Genomic DNA, 22,812 nt, shown 5'->3' with positions numbered 1-22,812 from the left:
AAAGTTGTTGTTCCAATCATCTTAACCATAAATAACCAAATCCAGGATTCATAGCTGTAGAATTCCTTCACATGTTCTTGTGAACATTCGCAAAGCTTTCGGATATCAGGATTTATACGCTACCCATACAGCGGTGCAGGTTGAGATAGATTGATTTCCGAGTGCAACCTAATTTAATTAAAATAGTTGTATATGAATGCACCTCTCGGCTTTTCATTGACGTATCTGTCTAAGTGCTAACAACTCTAGCATCACAACACGACCGATGGCTCATCGTATATTGTTGTCAACGCAGTTTATATCTGTACCTCCATGCACGTCTTGTAGTGTTTGTTGTACTTGGCTTGGGCGCGCTCCTCTGCTAGCTTGTCGCGAAGCTCCTTAGCTTTGCGAGTCTCCTCCAAATACTCGACCTTGGCCTGTCGGCACAACTCCTGCACACGGACAAATAGGTAAAGAGGGAATTAATTCTTTCTACTGCTTCGAAATGTTTAAATACGTAGACTCAATCTTGTTTTTCAGGGCGAAAAGAGGTTAGCGGGGGGCAAATAACGACAACACACATAATATGTACCTAAAGGACCCAATTTAATAGCGGCAATCGCAAGCGAATTGGATCACCAGTACCAGACGCATCAGACGTCTAGATATCAACGAATTCGCCGCCACGGCAGCAGATATAGACCTGGCGATTTTCAGCCGGCGTTTGAAATTCCCATGTAGGAGCTTACAAAATCGCCTAGTGTGTCGTAGGCTCTACGAAAACAAAACGGCGACGCGAGGGCAGAAAACAATGGAAAATTCAAAGAGCTAGACGTGAAATATACTCTGAAATACACAGTCTGATACATTTCAGCCGTTTCTTCCAAAACACGACGTGGTAAGGACGGGAAGGTATGGGTTGTTAACCAGGCATTTAACGTTCGCTATGGAAGAGAATAAGGTAGTAGGTTTCTTTACTGTTATGAAACGATAAAAACGAGTTAGATTCGATTTTGTCAAAACTCGTTTAGAATTTAACCCTAAGCATAGAAACATTTTTGGTCACGTCTCACTCCCGCCGTCGCTAAAGGTGCAAAACAGTCGGGGAGAAGGAAAAAAGACATCCATACAGGGGCCGCGCAGATAGCCCACCCCCCCTTCACGATGAACTTTCTCATGTATTCTTTGTATCTCACCCCCCCCCCACTTTATTTTGATGCAAATTTCACTTACAAGTCTCGTCCCCCCACACCTTCAAACATACGCTGCACAGCGCTGTCATATACTACTCATTTTGACGATTACATACCGCCTCCCTCTCGAGAGCGTCGTCAAAGTCCTTGAGCCTTCTCTCGGCGTACTGCTGCTCACGAAAGATCCTGTTCTGCCGGATGACCTCCTTCTCATGGCGGGTCTGGAAAGAAGAGGGAGCAGTGTAAGAAAACACATTAGGAGAGATTAACATTGGTCCACATTGACTATAAAGTAACTTAGATCCTCACGTACTTTCTTGCGCAGCTCTGTGATCCGCACTTACACAGTAAACTATGCTATGATCTACTTGTGTTGAATAAATACAAAAAACCCAAACAGTCGTGTTCGTGAACCAGAAGAATTAATACAATACACCAAAAACTGGAATTCGACTCTGCCAAATTTTCGTCTTTAATAAGACTTTTCCAGACTTCTTCTTCTACCCTGAAGAAGTCTTATTAAAGACGAAAATTTGGTATTGTCTACTTGTGTTGAAGATGTAATTTTATCCTAACGTACCTCCATAACCTGTACTGCGATCCTTACGTGCATAACCTTCAATGTGATCCTTACGTCCCTGCATAAGCTATAGTGTTGTCCTTATTTGCCTACATAGCCTGCACTACAATCCTGTATAAGCTATAATGTTGTCCTTATTTGCCTACATAGCCTGCACTACAATCCTGTATAAGCTATAATGTTGTCCTTATTTGCCTACATAGCCTGCACTACAATCCTGTATAAGCTATAATGTTGTCCTTATTTGCCTACATAGCCTGCACTACAATCCTGTATAAGCTATATGTTGTCCTTATTTGCCTACATAGCCTGCACTACAATCCTGCATAAGCTATAATGTTGTCCTTATTTGCCTGCATAGCCTGCACTACAATCCTGTATAAGCTATATGTTGTCCTTATTTGCCTGCATAGCCTGCACTACAATCCTGCATAAGCTATAATGTTGTCCTTATTTGCATGCATAGCCTGCACTTCAATCCTGCATAAGCTATAATGTTGTCCTTATTTGCCTGCATAGCCTGCACTACAATCCTGTATAAGCTATAATGTTGTCCTTATTTGCCTACATAGCCTGCACTACAATCCTGTATAAGCTATAATGTTGTCCTTATTTGCCTACATAGCCTGCACTACAATCCTGTATAAGCTATAATGTTGTCCTTATTTGCCTGCATAGCCTGCACTTCAATCCTGTATAAGCTATAATGTTGTCCTTATTTGCCTGCGTAGCCTGCACTACAATCCTGTATAAGCTATAATGTTGTCCTTATTTGCCTACATAGCCTGCACTACAATCCTGTATAAGCTATAATGTTGTCCTTATTTGCCTGCGTAGCCTGCACTACAATCCTGTATAAGCTATAATGTTGTCCTTATTTGCCTGCATAGCCTGCACTTCAATCCTGTATAAGCTATAATGTTGTCCTTATTTGCCTGCGTAGCCTGCACTACAATCCTGCATAAGCTATAATGTTGTCCTTATTTGCCTGCATAGCCTGCACTACAATCCTGTATAAGCTCTATTGTTACCCGTAAATACCTGCATAAGCTGTACGGCGATCCTTCGCTCTTGCTGTGACTGTCGCATCAGTCTGTTTACGAGCATCTCCTCGCGGTGCGCTTCCTCCTGGGCTTCGTGTGCCTTCATCTGCTCGATCAACACGCGTCGACGCCTTTTCTCCCGCTCCTGGTTCAACAACAAGTATCTCTCGTTTATTTGCAGTTAATGAAGAGAATGCATTTTATGTTTGTGTACTTTTGTGACAAAGTCCAGGGGGTAATTTTCAAACTCCTATTAATAACAATGGAAATATAACGGGAAAAGCAACGAAAATGCATTTTATTTTTATGTTCACGCCTTTCCTTACAACTACAAAAAACTCACGTTTTTTAGCAGGTATCAATGAGAACGTATTTGCAATGCTCTCTAACACTCTTGTGGTATTTCCCGCCTTACCTTTCTGGCAACTGCATCTTCATCTAGTCTAGTGCGGATCTTGTTGATATACTCCTCATTAGCGGATGGCTGAGGGCGATAGTAAATGCAATGTTATAGCAAAAGAAAAATAATGATAAGATTAAAAAAACTTAAGACGTCCTAAGAAATTGAACAAAATTGAAAAGTCGAGAAGTCATATAGCGACGTAGATTACGTCTACGAGTAAACAAAATTGAACTTTCTTTGGGTCTTGCATCCATGTCACGGATAGATTATCGTAAACAGGGGCCGGTTCCTAGAAAGAAGGTTAGCACTAAGCCAGGGATAAATACGGCTATCTCAAATTTATTTGGATAAAAAGGCCTTTTATCCCTGGGTTAGCGTTAACCTGCTTTCTAGGAAGCCGGCCCAGATGCTCAGAGCGACACAAGGGAGAAAAGAGATGTGAATGTTAGTACCTTGATGACACCCAGTGGATCTGGAAACCTCTTCGGTGGCGGTGGCGATGATATTAGCCCCTCAACGTCAATAGGGACGTCACGGCTAGGGAACCCGACATCACTAAGACAGGGAATGAGACAAGGTTGTGAGTCCAAGGTCAATGGTGACGTCACGACTAGGATAACTGACGTCAATACAACGGGGACTACGAAAGGCGATCCGCTCCTTTTGAGTGTGAGTGCTAAAGCAAGGCTTCGTAAATTATACAGGAGGCCTTCGCATACAAACATCTCATGTGAATGCAAATACTAGAAAATTAATAGACCACTACGAAAGGTTGCGCATTATGCCCATAAAAAATCACACACTGCGCTTCCCCAATATATTACTGTCATCTGGTCTACACACCCATTAGGGAGTCCTAGGCTGCCTACGGGGATATTTGCCCTTCACAAAACACTGCTCATCATGCGCATGAAAAAACACATCCAACGTGTCCCCGGTATACTACTATACCGTCTGCTCTACTCCCCCCTCAGGGGGTCCGGGGCTGGCTGCTGGGTAATTTGCCCCTTACAGAACACTGTGCATAAAAACACACCCAACGTGTCCCCGGTATACTACTTTACCGTCTGGCTTACTCACCCTTCAGGGGGACCGGGGCTGGCTGCTGGGATATTTGCCCTCATGCTCGCCTCGAATTCGTCTATACTCTTCTTCACCTCCTAAACGACCATCAAGAATATGTGAACATAAAAGATGAAAAAAAAATACATTTGAACACTAATGCGAAAACATAGGGAGAATCACTTCTGTCCAAAAATTACTTGCTTTGTCACAAACAGGTAGCAATTAAGAAGCGAACCGAGGATTTGTTTTAGTGATGATTATGAGCTACGAGTTATACTTTGGTTATATTTATGTGCAAGACTCCCCATTTCCTGTCTCATTGCTTTGATCATATTGACTTTGCCTCGGTCATAGTGACTTTACCCCGATGATATTGACTCTGCATTGGCCATAGTGATTTTGCCGTATTCACTATGACTTTGATTTGGGCATCGTTTTTTTTACTCGGCCATAGTGATATTGCCTTGATCATAGTGATATTGCCTTGATCATATTGATATTGCCTCGGTCGTAGTGATATAACCTCGGTCATAGTGATATTGCCTCGGTCATAGTGATATTGCCTCGGTCATAGTGATATCACCTCGGTCATAGTGATATTGCCTAGGTCATAGTGATATTGCCTCGGTCATAGTGATATTGCCTCGGTCATAGTGATTTTGCCTCGGTCATAGTGATATTGCCTCGGTCATAGTGATATTGCCTCGGTCATAGTGATATTACCTCGGTCATAGTGATATTGCCTTGGTCATAGTGATATTGCCTCGGTCATAGTGATATTGCCTCGGTCATAGTGATATTGCCTTGGTCATAGTGATATTGCCTCGGTCATAGTGATATTGCCTCGGTCATAGTGATATTGCCTCGGTCATAGTGATATTGCCTCGGTCATAGTGATTTTGCCTCGGTCATAGTGATTTTGCCTCGGTCATAGTGATATTGCCTCGGTCATAGTGATATTACCTCGGTCATAGTGATATTGCCTTGGTCATAGTGATATTGCCTCGGTCATAGTGATATTGCCTCGGTCATAGTGATATTGCCTTGGTCATAGTGATATTGCCTCGGTCATAGTGATATTGCCTCGGTCATAGTGATATTGCCTCGGTCATAGTGATATCACCTCGGTCATAGTGATATTACCTCGGTCATAGTGATATTGCCTAGGTCATAGTGATATTGCCTCGGTCATAGTGATATTGCCTCGGTCATAGTGATTTTGCCTCGGTCATAGTGATATTGCCTCGGTCATAGTGATATTACCTCGGTCATAGTGATATTGCCTTGGTCATAGTGATATTGCCTCGGTCATAGTGATATTGCCTCGGTCATAGTGATATTGCCTTGGTCATAGTGATATTGCCTCGGTCATAGTGATATTGCCTCGGTCATAGTGATATTGCCTCGGTCATAGTGATATTGCCTCGGTCATAGTGATTTTGCCGTATTCACTATGACTTTGATTTGGGCATAGTTTTTTTTTACTCGGCCATAGTGATATTGCCTTGATCATAGTGATATTGCCTCTGTCATAGTCAGGTTATGGTTACGGCTAGACGTTTTTACGGTTGTTCGTTTTGGAGTGGTTCTCCTACCTCTGCCTCCTTCTGGCGGCGTAGTTCATTGCGCGATTTTCCAGATTTCTGTCCAGAGAAAAACAATAAATTAGTTATCAGTGATATCGCATTTTTGTGGTAAATATTTCCTGATATGACAGAATTTACTTGAAAGGTAAATCTGTACAAAAGTAGTGTCAAGATTCCGTACGTGAAGAATTAAATTTTGTACAAAATCTACGTGACGTGACTTAATTCTAGACGATACTTAATTCTAGCCCTATATATTTCTACAAATTTGGGACCATATTTAAAGTAATAGCATAGCAAGATAGACATGAAAAGCAGAAAATAGGACATCCAACTTTGGACGAGAATAGTGAGACGTGTTCAAACTAACTGGAGCGCAGGCAGTTGATTTAACAAACACGGAATGACGCCAAATGCGAAAAAGCGCGTGCGGGCATAAAGCCTGTTTTCCATACGATCGAGTACGAGTACGATCGAGTTTTTCCCGCAATCGGTTGCCATGGTACGGTCAAATTACTGTAGCTGCGATTGAGTGCGATCATATGGAAACCAGACTTATTCGCTGCGCTGTTTTACGGTGGTTTTCATTTATTTATTATTAACAGACTTCCATCATGTTATACAAAAAATAGAAATAAATAATGACAACTATTTCATTATCAAGGAGTGGCTACCAAACTCGAGGTCGTGTGAAACAGAGCTGCGAAATTTAGTTAAAGTCCCTATAACCTTTCACTTATAACAATAAATTGGCGAGTGTTTTGAAAAATTCGCAACCTACGCGCTATTCCCAAACAAGACGAGAATTTTGGGTTCGCCGAGGTAGCGCAACAACGAATTCGTCTATATAACATATCAAATTGCACTCAGTACCCTGGATCCAGGTGGCTTAGGGATCTTCACAGTCGCATCCCTGATCTTGTCCATCATTTCCTGCTGCTTATTCTTAGCCTGTCGCGACTGCAAGAACAACAAGAAAATTTGAGCCCAAAGGAGATGAGGTTTTGGCAGTTGATATTCTTATTCACCTTCTCGAGTCCACGCTGTCTTTGAGCTTGCTGATACTTTCGCATTTTCTCTTCTTCCTCGAACCTACACGGCAAAATAAGTTTAAAAAAAGTTTGTTTCACCAAGCCATAAATACACAATACAGGGAGTAAGGTGATCATTATAACCACCATTAATACATCAATTCCATCCTCACCTAGCTCTAAAGGCCAGATCTTCCTGTTGTTTCTGCTTTGCTTGATATCTCTGCACAAGGTTCTCGAAGTTCAGGTCAACTTGGCGTTTGGTCAGTTGCTTCAACCTCTGAACAACAACAGATTGACATGTGTTAAGTCATTGGTACACCTATACAAACCATGGCATACACTGATCATGTGACAGTCCTATACACTGGCCATGTGACAGACCCATACACTGGTCATATGACAGACCCATACACTGGTCATGTGACAGACCCATACACTGGTCATGTGACAGACCCATACACTGGTCATATGACAGACCCATACACTGGTCATGTGACAGACCCATACACTGGTCATGTGACAGACCTATACACTGGTCATGTGACAGACCTATACACTGGTCATATGAAAGACCCATACACTGGTCATGTGACAGACCTATACACTGGTCATATGACAGACCCATACACTGGTCATGTGACAGACCCTTACACTGGTCATGTGACAGACCCATATATGGTCATGTGACAGGCCCATACACTGGCCATGTGACAGTCCCATACACTGGTCATGTGACAGACCCATACACTGGCCATGTGACAGTCCCATACACTGGCCATGTGACAGACCCATACACTGGTCATGTGACAGTCCCATACACTGGTCATGTGACAGACCCATACACTGGTCATATGACAGACCCATACACTGGTCATGTGACAGACCCATACACTGGTCATGTTATAGACCCATACACTGGCCATGTGACAGACCCATACACTGGTCATGTGACAGACCCATACACTGGTCATGTGACAGACCCATACACTGGTCATGTGACAGACCCATACACTGGTCATGTGACAGACCCATACACTGGTCATATGACAGACTGATACACTGGTCATATGACAGACTGATACACTGGTCATGTGACAGACCCATACACTAGTCATGTGACAGACCTATACGACACTGGTCACATGACAGACCTATACACTGATCATGTGACAGACCCATACACTTGTCATGTGACAGACCCATACACTGGTCATGTGACAGACCCATACACTGATCATGTGACAGACCCATACACTGGTCATTTGACAGACCCATACACTGGTCATGTGACAGACCCATACACTGGTCATGTGACAGACCCATACACTGGTCATGTGACAGACCCTTACACTGGTCATGTGCCAATCCTAAATACTGGACAAGTGGCAGGCCTACAGTCAGGCTCACAGTTTATGTGTATAGAAAAGAGTGAGAGGGGTATGTTGGAAAGTAGTGACAGGGTATAGAATTCTGAAATGTAAATGCTTTTTGTCCTTCTTCTTCAATCTGTAAAAATATCATGCTTTCTTCAGAAGAAATGGGAACAGTAGCCTGTAGCTAGATGATTTGATATGGGGTGAAACCTTCAAAAACCCCCTGTATGTCCTGTATGTGCTGGGCGAGGCACCAAGTTATATCCCAGTTGCCGGCACCGCTAAGGTCAGAAACAAGTCAAATAATGATGTATTCCTTTGTCATTTTTCAATACAGGGCCATAGCCAGGATTTTGAGCGGGGTGGTTTGTTTTTCCATTTGAGCAGACCAAATTTCCGGTATACCCCTCTCCTCGGCTTATTACATTAGGCAATCAATACTTCAAATAAATTCAATCTTGTATCTAAAATGTTATTTTAATAGGGTGCTTTTTAACATGTAGCGATAATAAAAAAGAGTTATTTTAAAAAGATTTTCATAGTTATCTTTAAGACATATTGATGTGCACGGTATATCCAGCCAACGCAATATTATTTTGTTTGCTCTGAGCGGACCTTCAAGCCAGGTGGTCCGAACCCCCCTGGCAACGGGCCTTCAATAGTAACTTTTTTCAATTGTCAGTCCCCACCCTCTTGATTCCTGAGTTGCCCCATTGTTAGTTGCCTAGTTCTTCATTTTCAAACATTGGTTAAATAATAATCAATGCGAAATCTGAACAGAACTCTTATACCCAAGCACACTTTACACATCCCAGCACTATAATGTGACCTGCTATGACTGATTTAAATTTTATTCAATAATTTATAAAAATAAATTGGATAAATTTGTTTTATAAATTGCTATCACAAATTATATATTACCTTACAATAAAAAAGTTATCCTAACTAATAAATAAAACTTTATAAAAACTGTCTAGGTGGCCCCACTTCAGATATTTTTTTGCTGACCTTAGTTTAAGAAATATGTCCACTGCAAACTATATTATAACAATAACTCAATAACTTCATCATAAACCAGACTCTCTAAATTGATGCTTTAGAACCTTGATTATCAGGTCTACATCATGCACAAAGTTCATCACGACCCTTGATGTTTTAAGAATTTCCTTCATGACCTTCCGTGCACGCTTCAGCAGTCTAGGGTCATCTCCCACCTCCCGCACATCCCTTAATAGAATCTTAGTCTCTGACACTAGTACAACAGATATTTCCTGAAGGTCCCTTACTAGTCCCACTGCAAAGTCTCTTATTGAGTCTCTGATAGCTTCATTTGCTATGTCTTGTGCAAGACTTTGGATTGCTGAGTCTAGGAATTCTTTAGTGGCCAGTACGACTTCTTGCAGGGGGATTCTCTAGCAAGGATAAACAGGAAATATCTGTTGGTCAAGTCAGAATGCAAAAGGAAAACAGAGAGCTGAACTATAAGCTTCTACCTCGAGCTTGAAAGCATAACTCAGGCAGGTCTGGTTATTCAGGATTGGTAGAACAGGATTGTGATATTGTTGTGTAAATATTATTTATACCCACCTCTTTGTACATTCCACTCTCAATATTCTCAAGCTTCACTGGTCCACTTGGTCTCATGGTTTCCATAGCTACTCCTGTCAATCCCATTTTCTAAAGAAAAAACATTTTACAAGTTAGTTGAATAACAAGCCATGAAGCAAATTAGCATGAATCACATGGTTTCACAAACACTTATAACCTGTATGATCAGGAAATAAGGACTATTGATAATAATTTGCTATAAGCTGCAAGTCTAGGTATTTGGATGTGCTCAGTACTTACTGATTTCTTTCCCAATGCAATAAAAAGTTGGTACATTAATCGTGTTATAGCACTTTGACTCTCATTCATTATAGCTCGTGCCTGAAGAATAAAAAAAATGGCAATAAGATTATCAGGTTGATCAAGCAGTTCCTGAAGCTTTCATTTGTGTTTTTACAGGTAAAAGCAATAGCATATAAGAGGAATTTAATTCCATAACACCTACTATGACATCCTGGAAATAAAGAAAAGAGGGAGGTTTTGCACTGTAACATTTCTGAGGTGTAGGGTTCAGTAATTTCCTCAGTATGTGAACTAATATATTTTGTTCTTTTTTTAAAGATGTTATAATGCAATGGCCTCACACCAAACAAGTCTACATTACAGCCGTACAATCTATGTTCAGGATTCTACTGCCCCCCTTCAACTATTGACCCAATACTAGCTCCAGCATTGTGTTATTGAACAACTGGCAACAACAAAACCCATTAAAACCACCAGCTATACAGCCTTTCCCCAGGGAGGGAGGGGTTGTGGGTGGCTGGATTGAGCCAGTCCTATCAGGCTTCTCCTTCCTGGTCTACTGTGACAAAGGTGAGGGGGAGATGGGTTAGGAGCTACTGGACTCAGCAAGTTCACTTAGTCTCCCGTTCATGGTCCAATGTGCTGTCTGATTAACGATGAAGACAACTATTATCATGGTCTAGGGAGATGGGGTGGGAACTACTGGACAACTGATCCCTCTCTTAACAGTCCCCTGTAGGTAGTACTGGTTGATACCCACCGCAGAAGTGATGGTCAAAGGGGGCTTCTCCCCTCCCCTCCTTTAGAGCCCCCTATGGCACTGTTACTTAATGAATGTAACTGTTACTTAATGAATGTAATGTATAGGTAGTTCTTGAGTTTACACACTACATTACTGAAAGAGGGAGGGGGCTACTGGTCCCTCCCTCCTTCACAGTCCCCTGTGGCAGTATTATATATAGGGGTTTCTTGGAGGGAAGAGTTATCTTTTAGGAAAGAGACCCATTCCTATGTAGGCCTGGCCCATACTCACCACATTAGTATCGTAGGGGACTTCAAGTAGTTTGAGGGTCGGCTCCAGCCGGGTGAAGTTGTTGAGCTTGGAATCAGAAGTTCTGAAAAGAAAGACAAAATAGTGTTCAACATATATTCGTGAACATGAAAATTTTACTGATTCCAATTTTTTATTTCAAGGTTGCAACACTAGTAAAAATAGATGACATAAATGAAATTATCCAAATCCTTTGTTTACTGTCTGATACAAATTTATTTGACTTATAGGGTGATTTATATCCACAACATCCTCAAGAAGGACATGCACAGGCATTTCTTGCCAGCATCGCCTCATATTTATATTGGCATTCATGCTTTTTCGCATCCTCTTCGGGATACGATGATGGCAAATATCAGCGTGCGTGCATAATCAAACATTAACTCATCGATATTCGTGTATCAGCAATGTAGATATGGATCATCCTATTGTTACTTACGTGCTCTGTGAGAATGCGGCAAAATCATTCTGCAGTCCGTGTTTCTCAAGAAGCTCGCCGAGGAGGAACCCGGTGGCGAATTCCTTAGCGAAATTGGACTGGTCTGCGAAATGAACGTTTCAAATTATTACAAGCAAATAATACTTAATTTCAGGGACTCTCTGTTTAGTATTACACTAAAGAAATGCTTTTCATAATAATCATGAGAATGACAACTTAGACTAAAGCTATATCTTTATTTTTCGAAATTTAAAATATCTAGCCGCAAAAAAAAACGAATGCTTCGCTGCATAACGCCAAAAATGCAGCGAAATGCATCGAATCGCCGTATTTTACAATACCTACCAACATATCGGCTCAGCCCCACATCATCATTGATCCATCGACACAGTATTTCTGTCATTTTCGACGATTAAACCAAGGTTTTCACGACTTTACACTGGTCCGCCATCTTTCTTCTTGTTCAAATGGGTTTCTCTAAGTTGCCATGGTGAAATTTCCCGCGATCACAACATCAGTGCCCAAGCCCCACGGAGGGGGTTCTCCAGAAAAGTAGACGGTGGTGCTCGACCTATCTTTTAGGGTATAAAATTCTTACCAACTGCTATCTCTTGGGGGGTGTTTTAGAATTTTTTTCGATTCCGCTATCTTTTAGGGTGTCTAACGCTAAATGGTGGCCCAATCGCTCGAAACGTATTTTACAATAAATCACAAGTAAGTCAACTGATCGGGTGATACTTTATTGTAGGAACATAACAATGCGAGTAAGTACGCAGCTGCTTTGTCTCCTATTATCTTTGTTCTAAAAAGGAGTTCTTTTGTCTCTATTCTTCTCGTTCTTTGTGTCGAGGTGCGGGTATTGTTCATTTGCCCAATCAAATTACAGCTTGTAAGAGCTGCGTACTGACGCAACAATGAGTAAGTACGTAGCTGCTTTGTCTTCTATTATCTTTGTTCTACAAAGGAGTTTTTTTTATCTCTATTCTTTTCTGTCAGCCAATTAAAACGGGCATTGTTTTTTAATGCTATCTCTTAGGGTTAAAAATTCCTTCGACCACACCCAATGTGCTATCTCTTAGTGGTTAGAATTGTTGTTGACCACGCCCTTAGTGCTATCCCTTAGGGTTAAAATTGATTTTGCTGTCTAGCACCCCCGTCTGTTTTTCTCAAAGTCATCCCCCCCCCCCCGCTTCGCACGATTCCCGCAAACGTACGCGGTAAAATCACAGGCTTACCGTCCTCCCGTTATTATTATCAGAATAATTTTCCATAAATGATATATTACAAAATAAAGGTCGAATGAAATCTCGTGAAGTTGTCTTTAATGTCAATAAATCGTAAAAAAAAATCGAAAGGCTTTTTTTACGATTTATTGACATCAAAGAAAATTTGATGAGATTTCATTCGGCCTTTATTTTGTAATAGATTATCCACGGAAAATAATTCTGATAATAACAACGGGAGGATGGTAAAATGTATGAATTTTTTTTCTTGTAGGTAATGATATCGATATTTCAGGGCCGTAGCAGGGAGTGGGGCACTGGGGGGCATGTGCCTCTCCCCCCCCCCCTTTCGAAAAAAATATTTTTCTCCTTCCCTCCCGAAAAAAATATTTTTCTTTAAAGTCTACTGTACAGTGTATTTGGACCACGGAAGTGCTTTCCACTTTTGCCCTCTCCAGTTGTTGGGTCAGGATATGATATGAACGTTTCTAATGCTTCTACAGATATTACAAGATAAAGCTCTAACTGTAGAATATAAATATGCGATAAGATGAAATTCTAGTGCTTTATTGTCCTCAAAATGACACAGGAAGATACATAGAAACCAAGGGAGAGAATACACAAAATAGTTAGAATAGTGTCATAAAAAATCCAAACTTTTCCTACAGCCCCTTGCCCCTGCTTGAAAGTAAAAACACACAAACATTGTAAAAACACACAATATTGATAATATTGCTGTTTAATTAAAACACGTACACAAATGTCATATTATATGCCTTCTTTATGGTTATTTACACTTATGGACTCTAGTATAAGCTGAACAACACGATTTGATCACAATGGTTCAAATCTTCTAGCTCTTCAACCATAAAATATCCAATACACATTATGCTGGTACCCTGTGGTTTCAGGTTTTCTGGTGGTCGGCGATGTTTCCACGAAAAACTACAGGGATCCCGAGGCTGGACGCAAAACGCTAGCTTTTAGAGAATGCCGAATGTTTCTTCATACCAGCCATTTATTCGTCACGTATGTGTTTCCGATTGCGTGACCACCACGTCTGCGGTATTCTCCTGCGATAGCTGAATCTGTCCCAAGATCTCCTGAACTTCTGGTTGCGAAGGATCAATGGCAACGTACACCGAGTCCCCCTGGTTTATGCTGGACTCTGCTTCAGATGTCACGTGACTCTGTTCTATCACGCGTTCGGTAACATCGCTGGACTGCACGGTGACAAGTTGACCACCAACGAAGATTTCCTGGCTGCTTGTGGTGATGGTAGTTGTAGAGGGGGTTGTATGGTTCGATAGCTCAATCACTTGTATTTCATCTGGATTGTGACTAGTATGTTGTAGATTCGCCTGGTTCACGATCTGCTCCGCCAACTCGGGGGTAATGTCAGGAATAGTGACTATAGAAAAATCGAAATTGTTGGTTTTAATACGGTATGAATGAAGAAGAGTACTTACAGGGTGAGAGTCACCTTAGGAAGAGAGGCCGGTATTTAGCCAAATTTTAATTTTAATTTTATTAAGTGCTACAAAAAATCCATACAACCCCCGTTTCATGTGAGATGTGAGATTAATAACCCTAAATGTTTTATTATATCACGCATAATATCCTACTGTTTTTGAGCTCTCTAGGTTTGATTTCCAGCTCGTTTCTATGAGCCTATAGACGACAGGAAATAGAGCCTACAAGCTCTCTGAAATAATAATAAAATCGCTTTTCATCTGTCAGAAAGCCGCCCGCCATGTATCAAGACAAGTGACTGCTTAAAATAGGTGGTCGCTGAAGAGGCACCCCTGTGTATTCCTTACCAGCAGTAATTGTCTGCTCGCCGTCTTGTGAAGTAACTGTAGCTGAATCTCCGGTCCGCATTTGCGCTTGGTTGAGTAGGTGTTGAGCAATCAGCAACTGCTGGGCTAACGTTATCTGGAATAAATATGATGCAAATGCTCGTTCTAGCGCCAAGCTCCAAACAAGATTCCCCTTTTAGCACCCCTCCCCATTTGTGTCAAATATAAGCAATTCACAGTTAATATAACCAATTCACAGTAAATTCCCCACTTTGAAATGATAAAAAAAACACACACGATGAGAACATCTCATATGTGTCGTGCAAATCGGATCCTAAGAACTGACACCAGCATTAATTTCTTCACAAGTTATGATACCGCATCTACACTTTACTTTCAAGTCACTTAAATTTCGCGAATTTCGAGAGAAAATTTTGATGCACGAAAATCAAAGTAAAAAAATGAAAAATGCGAATCGTCTTAAAAGCTTTGTGTCTTTGTTTCTGTTGGTTTACTCTTTGTCTTACTCTTTGCTTTAGTTTAGACGCTTATAGCACTTCTCAATCCCATTTGTTTTGCTTGATTTTTTATGGTTCCCATATCGCAAAATCGCGAAGATTAAGTTACCTGGTTTTTACGAAAATAGCGAAATCGCGAAAATAGTGTCACGTAATATCAGCATTTGGAAATTTTGACGTCGCGAAAATCAACTGCAATAAGGTAGCAGGACACTGCTAAAGAAAAAAGAGATAATCCTATTTAGACATGCGTTGATAAATCATCATAGAATAATAATTTTCGCGTGAAAACTTGCACACTTTTCCTGCAAATCCTAGAAATGTTCCTAGAACACTCACCTTAAATTCCCCACCGGTCTGGTCAGCTCCCTGGACGACTATCTGAGGACCTCCTGCCCCGTCCGTCACCTCGGCACTGATGTTATGTGGTACTATCTCCCCAAGCACCTGGGTCACTTGATGAAGAAGTGAAGCGTCATGGGGCTTGGCCTCCGAAGACTTGCTAGGGCTCTGTAACGAGGACACTTTTTAATTGAACACATTTATACATAGGGGTTGCCCATTTGATGTTTGAAGGGGGAGAGGAGGGGGGGCTTTTCAGTTGAGCCAGGTAACTTGCATTCAGGATATTATTTGTCAAATAATGGGGCTTCGGACTTAGACCCAAAGGACATGCATGTACCGGTAATTTTTTTTAAAAAAAAGCTCACTCCCAGCAATCTAAAGCATGCTGAAGCTAATAACCCCTGTAAAACACAACGATAGTACATATACAATATGGTCAAGTTAAAGGTAGGAAGTCGCTGCACAGTGAAAGGAGAGGGGATGTGAGAAACATGCTGTCTGGTGGGCATTAATGTCACTAAGCTGACCAGCACGACAAAGAAATACTTCAGTGCACATCAGACAACGATGGGACCCCCCTAGTTTTAACGTTTGCATAAAAAAAAAGAAATCTTAGATGCTTATTGGCCAGCTTTTTAAAAACATTGTCTTGGTGGCTACAGAAGTGTGCTTCATCACCATTAAATACGTCCTAGCTACCCGCTATCTGGCAGGACAGGAGCAAAAAATGGCAAAATTGAAATTACATTTTGTTTATATTTTGCCTAGAGGTTCCTTGCATAATATAAAACAAAATAAGCTTTAGTATTTTTTGGAAGATGATCCGTTCCTGATATATGTTTGAGCAAAGTTGCCATAGATCATAGTAGCAATTTCGCCCAAATTGGGCAATTTCAGACAAATCAAGAGTCTTTCAATTTGCAATATCTCAAGAACGGATTATCTACCAAAAAATACTAAAGCTTATTTTGTTTTGTATTACACAAGGAACATCTATGCAAAACCTCAAGCAAATATAAGCTAACACGACCTTACAATTTGAACCTTGAAATTTTTTGTCCCTGTCATGTGGCAGTGGTATTCCAACTGGCATGGGCCAAATATTTACCTCTGATTGTTTTTCCGTTCCATCAGCATTATTACCCCCATCCAGATCCTCCACCCTGTTCAGGTTTTCTGTAGCTGTCTGTTCCTCACTGCTTTCCATTCCCTCAAGTTCCTGAGAAGTCGGCGAGCCCTGTAGCACAGACAGATCAGTCTGGCATTCATTGTTCCTGGTGTGGGTATTCAAATGATTCTTCAAGTAGTTTTGACGGGTGAATTTCTTGTCGCAGAGATTGCAGGCATATGGTTTTTCACCCTTGTGAATGTTAAGGTGTCGCTTGTAGGTGGTAAGGTAATTGAATTGCTTTCCACATGTCTCACACTTGTATGGTCGGTCACCTAAGAGGAGTAGTAGTACATTTTTGATCAGCAGTATTCAGCCACACCTCTTAAGTCAAGAATCAAGACTACCTAAAGAGACCAGCCGTATAGCAAGAATTCTTGAAGTGGGTTTATTTACGCATTTCTTATCCTTTTTTTATTTGGGTTGACCTTTCAAGTGGACCCCCCCTCCCCAATGCCACCCGAACCAACCCTAGCAATAATTTAGGTAACCATTAACACAATATAAAAGAAAATAAATAAGCAGTGATAATAAATGATGATAATAAATGATAATAATGGGAAAATCTATTTGTTCAGTGTGAAAGCAAGGGAAGATTATCCAGCAGAAACTATTGCAAAACATCCTGAAACCTTTTACCTGTATGCAAGCGAATGTGGTTCTTGTAGCTGTCCAATCGTGTGAATTCTCTGTCACACTGTTCACACTTGAAAGGTTTGTATCCTGTATGCAGACGTATGTGACGCTTGTGACTACCAAAGTCTGAGAAGACCTTTTCACAGTATTCACACTAAAAAACAAAAATTTATTGATTTTGATAGAAATCAAACAACAGAGACTTTGCCAGGCACTATTTTGTCTCCCAAACAAAATACTGAGTGCGAGAAATTATCAATTTCCATTGGCTTATTAGGGGAGCTTTTGCTTCATTTTCTATGGGTAAAGGCTATCTTTAAAACTAGACACTTTCTCTAGTCCTATTTAGTCATCATCTAATGTACATATAGTATGGTAGGTTGAGTTGGACTTGTATTTATATATTTTTATGAAACTAAATTTAGAGTACGCATTTTTTGTTTCAGTTTTGATGATTACAGCACATTTTTATTTCACTTGTTTTGCTTCATTTTATTATCCCAAAATAGTGAAAATGAAGTGGTCTGGTTTTTACGAAAATAGGGAAATCGCGAAAATAGAAATGTCAAAATCGCTAAATTTTGCAGTCACAAAAATTAAGTGTAATAAGGTATTTCAAATAAGGTTGCATTCGAAGAATATATATGTTGTAACCTGCAGTGCTTCATGGGTATAAAAAGTAATTAAATAAGCATAAAAAAAACACAGTTGGTTATGTAGCTCTAAATGTTTACACAGCGTTCAAAGACCAGGATTCAGCCATTTAGACGTTACCCATGAACCACTGTGGGTTATGATACATTGATTCGAGGGTGCAACCTTAATTGAAATAGGTGTGCATACATCGACAGGAAAAGCCTAAGTTCTCACCTTAAAGGGCTTGTGGGTTATACATTGATTCGAGGGTGCAACCTTAATTGAAACAGGTGTATACATCGACAGGAAAAGCCTAAGTTCTCACCTTAAAGGGCTTCTCCCCTGTATGAGTACGGGAGTGGCGCTTGAGATCCCCAAGGTTTGCAAAGCCATGTCCACACACTTCACACTGGTATGGTCTCTCCCCAGTATGGACACGCAAGTGTGTCTTCAGGTTGTAAGATTTGTTGAATCTCTTGCCACAGTGCTCACAGGTATAGGACTTTCCTCCTGTAGCAAGACAATAGGGATTATGAAAAAGCATTACTTTCACTGCCATACCTATCAATTCTCCCGCATTAGGCGGGAGTCTCAAGATTTTTGACCCCTTCTCCGGCTCTCCCGTGTTGAGCACCAAATCTCCCGCTTTTTATCGCTTCCAAAAATCTATTCTATAGAAAATCGTTAATTTGCCTATTTTCTATTAAAATGTTTGAAACAATAATTCTCTTCCGTAGCGCAATTTATCTAACACACTCGGTTTCTATACGGCAAACGTCTGCAAGGTTAAGCCCACCCCTCCCCCCAACAAATAAATATACCCCACCACTCCCCCAAAAAAACTTCTCAAGTCTTGAGATTTTCGGAGGTTGACAGGTATGCATTGCAAACCCCATCCAGTATTGCCAGATCAGCTGATCCTCACTAAATGTGGTGCTTGTATTTAACGTAAGCATGCAAACCCCAGTCAAAAAAGCGACTGGTCTAAAAAACTTCTGTATTTATTGTATCACATCTGCAATACATTGTAGAAAGAAAGTTTTTCTCTAATGCTGATGTGAGTGTTGTGATTTTAACATGAAACCAGCTTTGTCTAAATTACAAGCACTCAATGCAACTTATACTTTCACAACATTTATTTTGGTAGCTGTAGAAGCAGTTTGGGTTACCTGTGCAGGTCTGGCAGTCGTTGCACATATCATCACTCATGGTTCTGTGGTTTTGGCAACTGGGCTGAGTAACTTCAACATAATCTTCCTGTATCTGTTGTTCCTGAGTATGAAAGGCAGCTTGAACTTGTTGTAGAACATCTGCTGTGACTTCTACTGTGGTGGTTGGCTCTTGCTGACTGCCATCCACTATATAAGAGTGAAGGAAAAATGAGATGGTCACAACAACATAGCTGTCAACTCACCCACATGGGGTATCACAAATTTTTGGACCTCATCACATGCCTAATTTTTGTGAGAATGTTCATACATTCTTTGTATTCACCAACATTGGCTCACTTGGTTTTTACCCATATATATGGTGTATCACCCTATTTCTCAAGATTTCTGTCCGAGTTGGGTTGACAGCTATGCAACAAGATACTACATTGCCCTAAATATGAAAAAAGTCATTGGAATCAAACAAAAAAAGAAAACTACCCCAACTGTGTAAAAATGTAACCCCTTTGAGATCAAAAGATCAAATCAGGATCAAAAGAAATTAATTAACCATTCAATGAGTTTGGTTGATTGACAACAGATCCGCCTTATTTATAGGGGGTGTGCTTAATATACGTGTTCAGTTTATTATCAGACTACAGTGTGTATACTCGCTTTAATCAATAGCTTTTAGCCTTCTTTCCCCACCCAAGACAAGTATATTGTTACTATGGTTTTATCTGATAAATAAACTTCTATCTGGGCCAAACAAACAAATTACAGTGTCAGTCTTGTGTTCTTTATTATTCTATTATTCATATTCAATTAGCATGTGAATGGACAATATTAATGGGGAATTAAAAAAAGTGCCTTTTATTGCGAGCTTCAGGTTAACACTTTAAGACATAAAACAAACAGGACAAATGTCTGTAATATATTACTATTACAGTCACATCTATCTCCAAAAATTTGCATCTGCCATTACCTGGTATTCCAGATGTTTCAACATCACAGTGGTGGCCGACCACTACACTGGTCTCAATCGTCTCACATGGACTGAGATTGGACTGTTGAATTTGGGACATCTGGGACAAGACATTGGCAGCCGTTGCCTCCTCTTCACTTGACATGATGGATTACCTGGAAAAGAGTCAGGAAAAGTAGATCAAAGTTAAACCAGATACAAAGGTCTCACAGAAGACAAAAGGATAAATCCACCATCATGGGTATTCTCTCAGCCTCGCACAAACAGACTAAGCGATTTTTGTACTTCTAAATTTAATTTATAAATCTATATATGTAATACGTAACTTGTTAGCGCTATGTGTTTTGACTGATGCCTCTTATTCAGTTTATTGTAAATGAACTAACAAAGGTTTTCAATAAACATATCTATCTTTCCCTGAAAAGTGCTAAGGGAAATTTCCATAAGCAAAGGCCTTTGTTTACAATTTTTCTTTGTGCTCAACATACCTGCCAACTTTCCCGGTTTTCATGGGAGACTCACGGTTTTTAGACTTCATCTCCCGGCAAAAAAAATCTAAACTCACTATACATTTACTGTTCCTAGGAAAATGCATTGAAAATTTCTTTTACAATTCTTGTATTTGAAGCACAATCTCCTGGTTTTTTAGCTTTCAAGGTTGGCCAGTATATGGCTAAATACAAAAAAAGGAACACAGAGAGGAGCTTATTCACACATGCTCTTGATTTGCATCATAATAAAAAATATTGAGAAGAACGGTGAGAAACCTCTAGGAAAATACTTCCTACACATATCATATAAAACAATATACCCAATGTATGTGTGTGCTTTTTAGACATAAGCTGGAAAAATCTGGATTGCTTTTACACATGGGAGAGGAGGGGGTATGCTCTCTGGTATTAGGGGAAGAAGTGTGTTTATGGTGATCATGTCTTCACAATTTCACAATGACTTCCAGAAGTTCCGTAGGCTACTGAAGTGTTGATTTCATTTGCACTGATTTTTTGGAAAGAATAAATAGGCACACACCTAGTATTGGCTGAGGGGGGTGCGCAATCACAGGTATCATTACAAAAAGCATTGTATTTGAAGATTCCTTACTAAGAAATTACACATTTTTGGCCGCCAAGGGGATTGGGTGTTGATGCACTCCCCTGTGTACCCCCCTGATAAAGAACTTGTAACAGGTTTGTAAAATAAGTTTTGAAAACTATTGCCAGTTTGTGTTTAATATCATCATTACATTTTTTCTTGGTGGGTTAAGTTCTGTTTAGCTTGTGTGATTGCACTTAAAGCTGTTTAGGAGGTGATGCGATAAGACAACAACCAAGTCCCCCTTGAAAGAAACTGATAAAATTTTATGTGGATTTCAAATTTCACCTCCCTCCTTAGTACAACTCTGGTACTTATGTCTATCCCAAAGTATAAAAACTTAAATAGAATGCAAGTAGGGTAAAGTTTCGTTTTTTTTTAAACATCTCAATGCTATACCTTATTATTATGCTACATGAAACAGATACAAGATTTAACTAAGTAAGAATGAATCTTAATAATAAGCTTATACTATGTATCTTTAATAACAAAGTTAAGCAAACGATACGATTATCCTAATCGAAAACGTTCACCATTTTAGCGGCATCTTAGAATAGCAGCTCATTTTACCAAACTTGCAGCGTAAAAATGGAGTTTCGATTGGCCTGCAGTCCATCTTTGGAGAGGATACGACACATTGTGCTTTACTATAAAAAAATTTACTATAACAAAGGTTTTGGTCATTAAAAGCAAAACTAAAAACGAAATCCAACATGGCGGAATAGGCATCAGAACCAAGTGAGGCGACCGCCGTAAATACTTCGCGCCAGTGAGGAAGAACCCGCTTGTAAACAGCACACAAATATGGGACCGACCACTGCCTATACTGTACCTGATCAGTAAGGGAAGAAATCGCGGAAATTATTGCTTGGTCGCCGCGCCGTCCAAACAAATCGACAGGACGCTAAGCTGAGCGTGGTTCCTTCGCCAAATGCACCGCGCCTTACTGTGCGCCCGCACTCGCACGCTCAGCATACACTCGATACGGCCGAAAGAATAATACTTCAATATAAATAGACTCGTTTTTTCAATTCACTCATATTTGCCAAAACAACCAAAAAGCTCATGGTTTATTAAAGAAAAAAGTTGACTATGCTATTTGGAATAAGGACGCCTTTCCTTTTAATCATTCGTTTAGCAAACTCTTGAGTCTAGTTAGGAGTAAGTAAAATGTAGTAGGCATAAAGTATATTGCTTGATGAAATTCCGCTGACAATCCGTTGTGTAATGGTACCAAAAACGTGCGGCAACTCACCTTTTTGATTTTCTCTCACTATCGTTGGTGCATATTCTTCAGGATATCGTTGGTGCATATTCTTTAGGATGAGTTAGTGCCATGACTTCTGTTGCTTCAAAGATCGCTCTTGGTGCAGCTTTCGTGTTTGCTGTGACGATAACTGCCTTGGTACATCAACAACAGAGTGCTGACCGCGTAAGATTGCGGGAAGGGGTGGTGAGAGACTTGGAACGCCAAGCGAGGAAGAAGAAGAATTTGGAGGAGCTCCAAGAACAAATTGAACTACAGAAGAGACTTGAAGAGCGGGACAGACAAAGCTAATGGAACTGGTTAGTGTTAGTTTAATGACTATATTAGACGACGAATTCTGGTGAAGGACCTCAGCAGAATGTTAAAATAATTTTGTAAAAAAAAAAAAGAAATGA

The 22,812-nt window shown here is 40.4% G+C and overlaps 2 protein-coding genes across 2 annotated transcripts in view; both read right to left on the bottom strand.

The window, feature by feature from the left end:
- Positions 1-12,137, bottom strand: part of LOC5502182 (sperm flagellar protein 2) — a 34,662-nt gene extending 22,525 nt beyond the window's left edge. Inside the window, exons 1-15 of the mRNA XM_048724791.1 lie at positions 11,946-12,137; positions 11,601-11,703; positions 11,144-11,225; positions 10,108-10,188; positions 9,847-9,936; positions 7,057-7,163; positions 6,881-6,944; positions 6,726-6,812; positions 5,862-5,909; positions 4,282-4,361; positions 3,654-3,756; positions 3,214-3,282; positions 2,797-2,943; positions 1,292-1,396; positions 309-434 (exon numbers count right to left, since the gene is read on the bottom strand). Of these exons, the coding sequence (XP_048580748.1) occupies positions 309-434; positions 1,292-1,396; positions 2,797-2,943; positions 3,214-3,282; positions 3,654-3,756; positions 4,282-4,361; positions 5,862-5,909; positions 6,726-6,812; positions 6,881-6,944; positions 7,057-7,163; positions 9,847-9,936; positions 10,108-10,188; positions 11,144-11,225; positions 11,601-11,703; positions 11,946-12,003 (1,350 nt within the window). The 5' untranslated portion in view covers positions 12,004-12,137. The remainder of the gene's footprint in view (positions 1-308; positions 435-1,291; positions 1,397-2,796; positions 2,944-3,213; positions 3,283-3,653; positions 3,757-4,281; positions 4,362-5,861; positions 5,910-6,725; positions 6,813-6,880; positions 6,945-7,056; positions 7,164-9,846; positions 9,937-10,107; positions 10,189-11,143; positions 11,226-11,600; positions 11,704-11,945) is intronic.
- Positions 12,138-13,546: 1,409 nt separating this feature from the next.
- On the bottom strand, positions 13,547-22,096 carry LOC5502183 (oocyte zinc finger protein XlCOF28). The gene is made up of 9 exons (XM_001623351.3): positions 21,983-22,096; positions 20,059-20,213; positions 19,095-19,283; positions 18,251-18,435; positions 17,293-17,443; positions 16,594-16,928; positions 15,480-15,650; positions 14,644-14,758; positions 13,547-14,234 (listed from the first exon to the last, which is right to left on the bottom strand). Exons 2-9 carry the CDS (start codon positions 20,201-20,203, stop codon positions 13,849-13,851), a joined length of 1,677 nt encoding a protein of 558 aa, XP_001623401.2. The 5' UTR covers positions 20,204-20,213; positions 21,983-22,096; the 3' UTR covers positions 13,547-13,848.
- Between the last annotated feature and the right edge of the window lie 716 nt (positions 22,097-22,812).

Source organism: Nematostella vectensis, chromosome 1 (genome assembly GCF_932526225.1).
Source record: "Nematostella vectensis chromosome 1, jaNemVect1.1, whole genome shotgun sequence".
Classification (NCBI taxonomy): Eukaryota; Metazoa; Cnidaria; class Anthozoa; order Actiniaria; family Edwardsiidae; genus Nematostella; species Nematostella vectensis.
The sequence above is the reverse complement of the archived record's forward strand: the minus strand, read 5'-3'. Positions and strand labels throughout refer to the sequence as shown.

Excerpts from the sequence above, each read along its gene's own strand:
- LOC5502183 (XM_001623351.3), bottom strand. The coding sequence starts at position 20,203 with ATGTCAAGTGAAGAGGAGGCAACGGCTGCCAATGTCTTGTCCCAGATG. Across the intron at positions 19,284-20,058 it reads TGAAACATCTGGAATACCAG|TGGATGGCAGTCAGCAAGAG; the intron begins GTAATGGCAGAT and ends ACTCTTATATAG. Across the intron at positions 17,444-18,250 it reads CAGGGGAGAAGCCCTTTAAG|TGTGAATACTGTGAAAAGGT; the intron begins GTGAGAACTTAG and ends TTTGTTTTTTAG.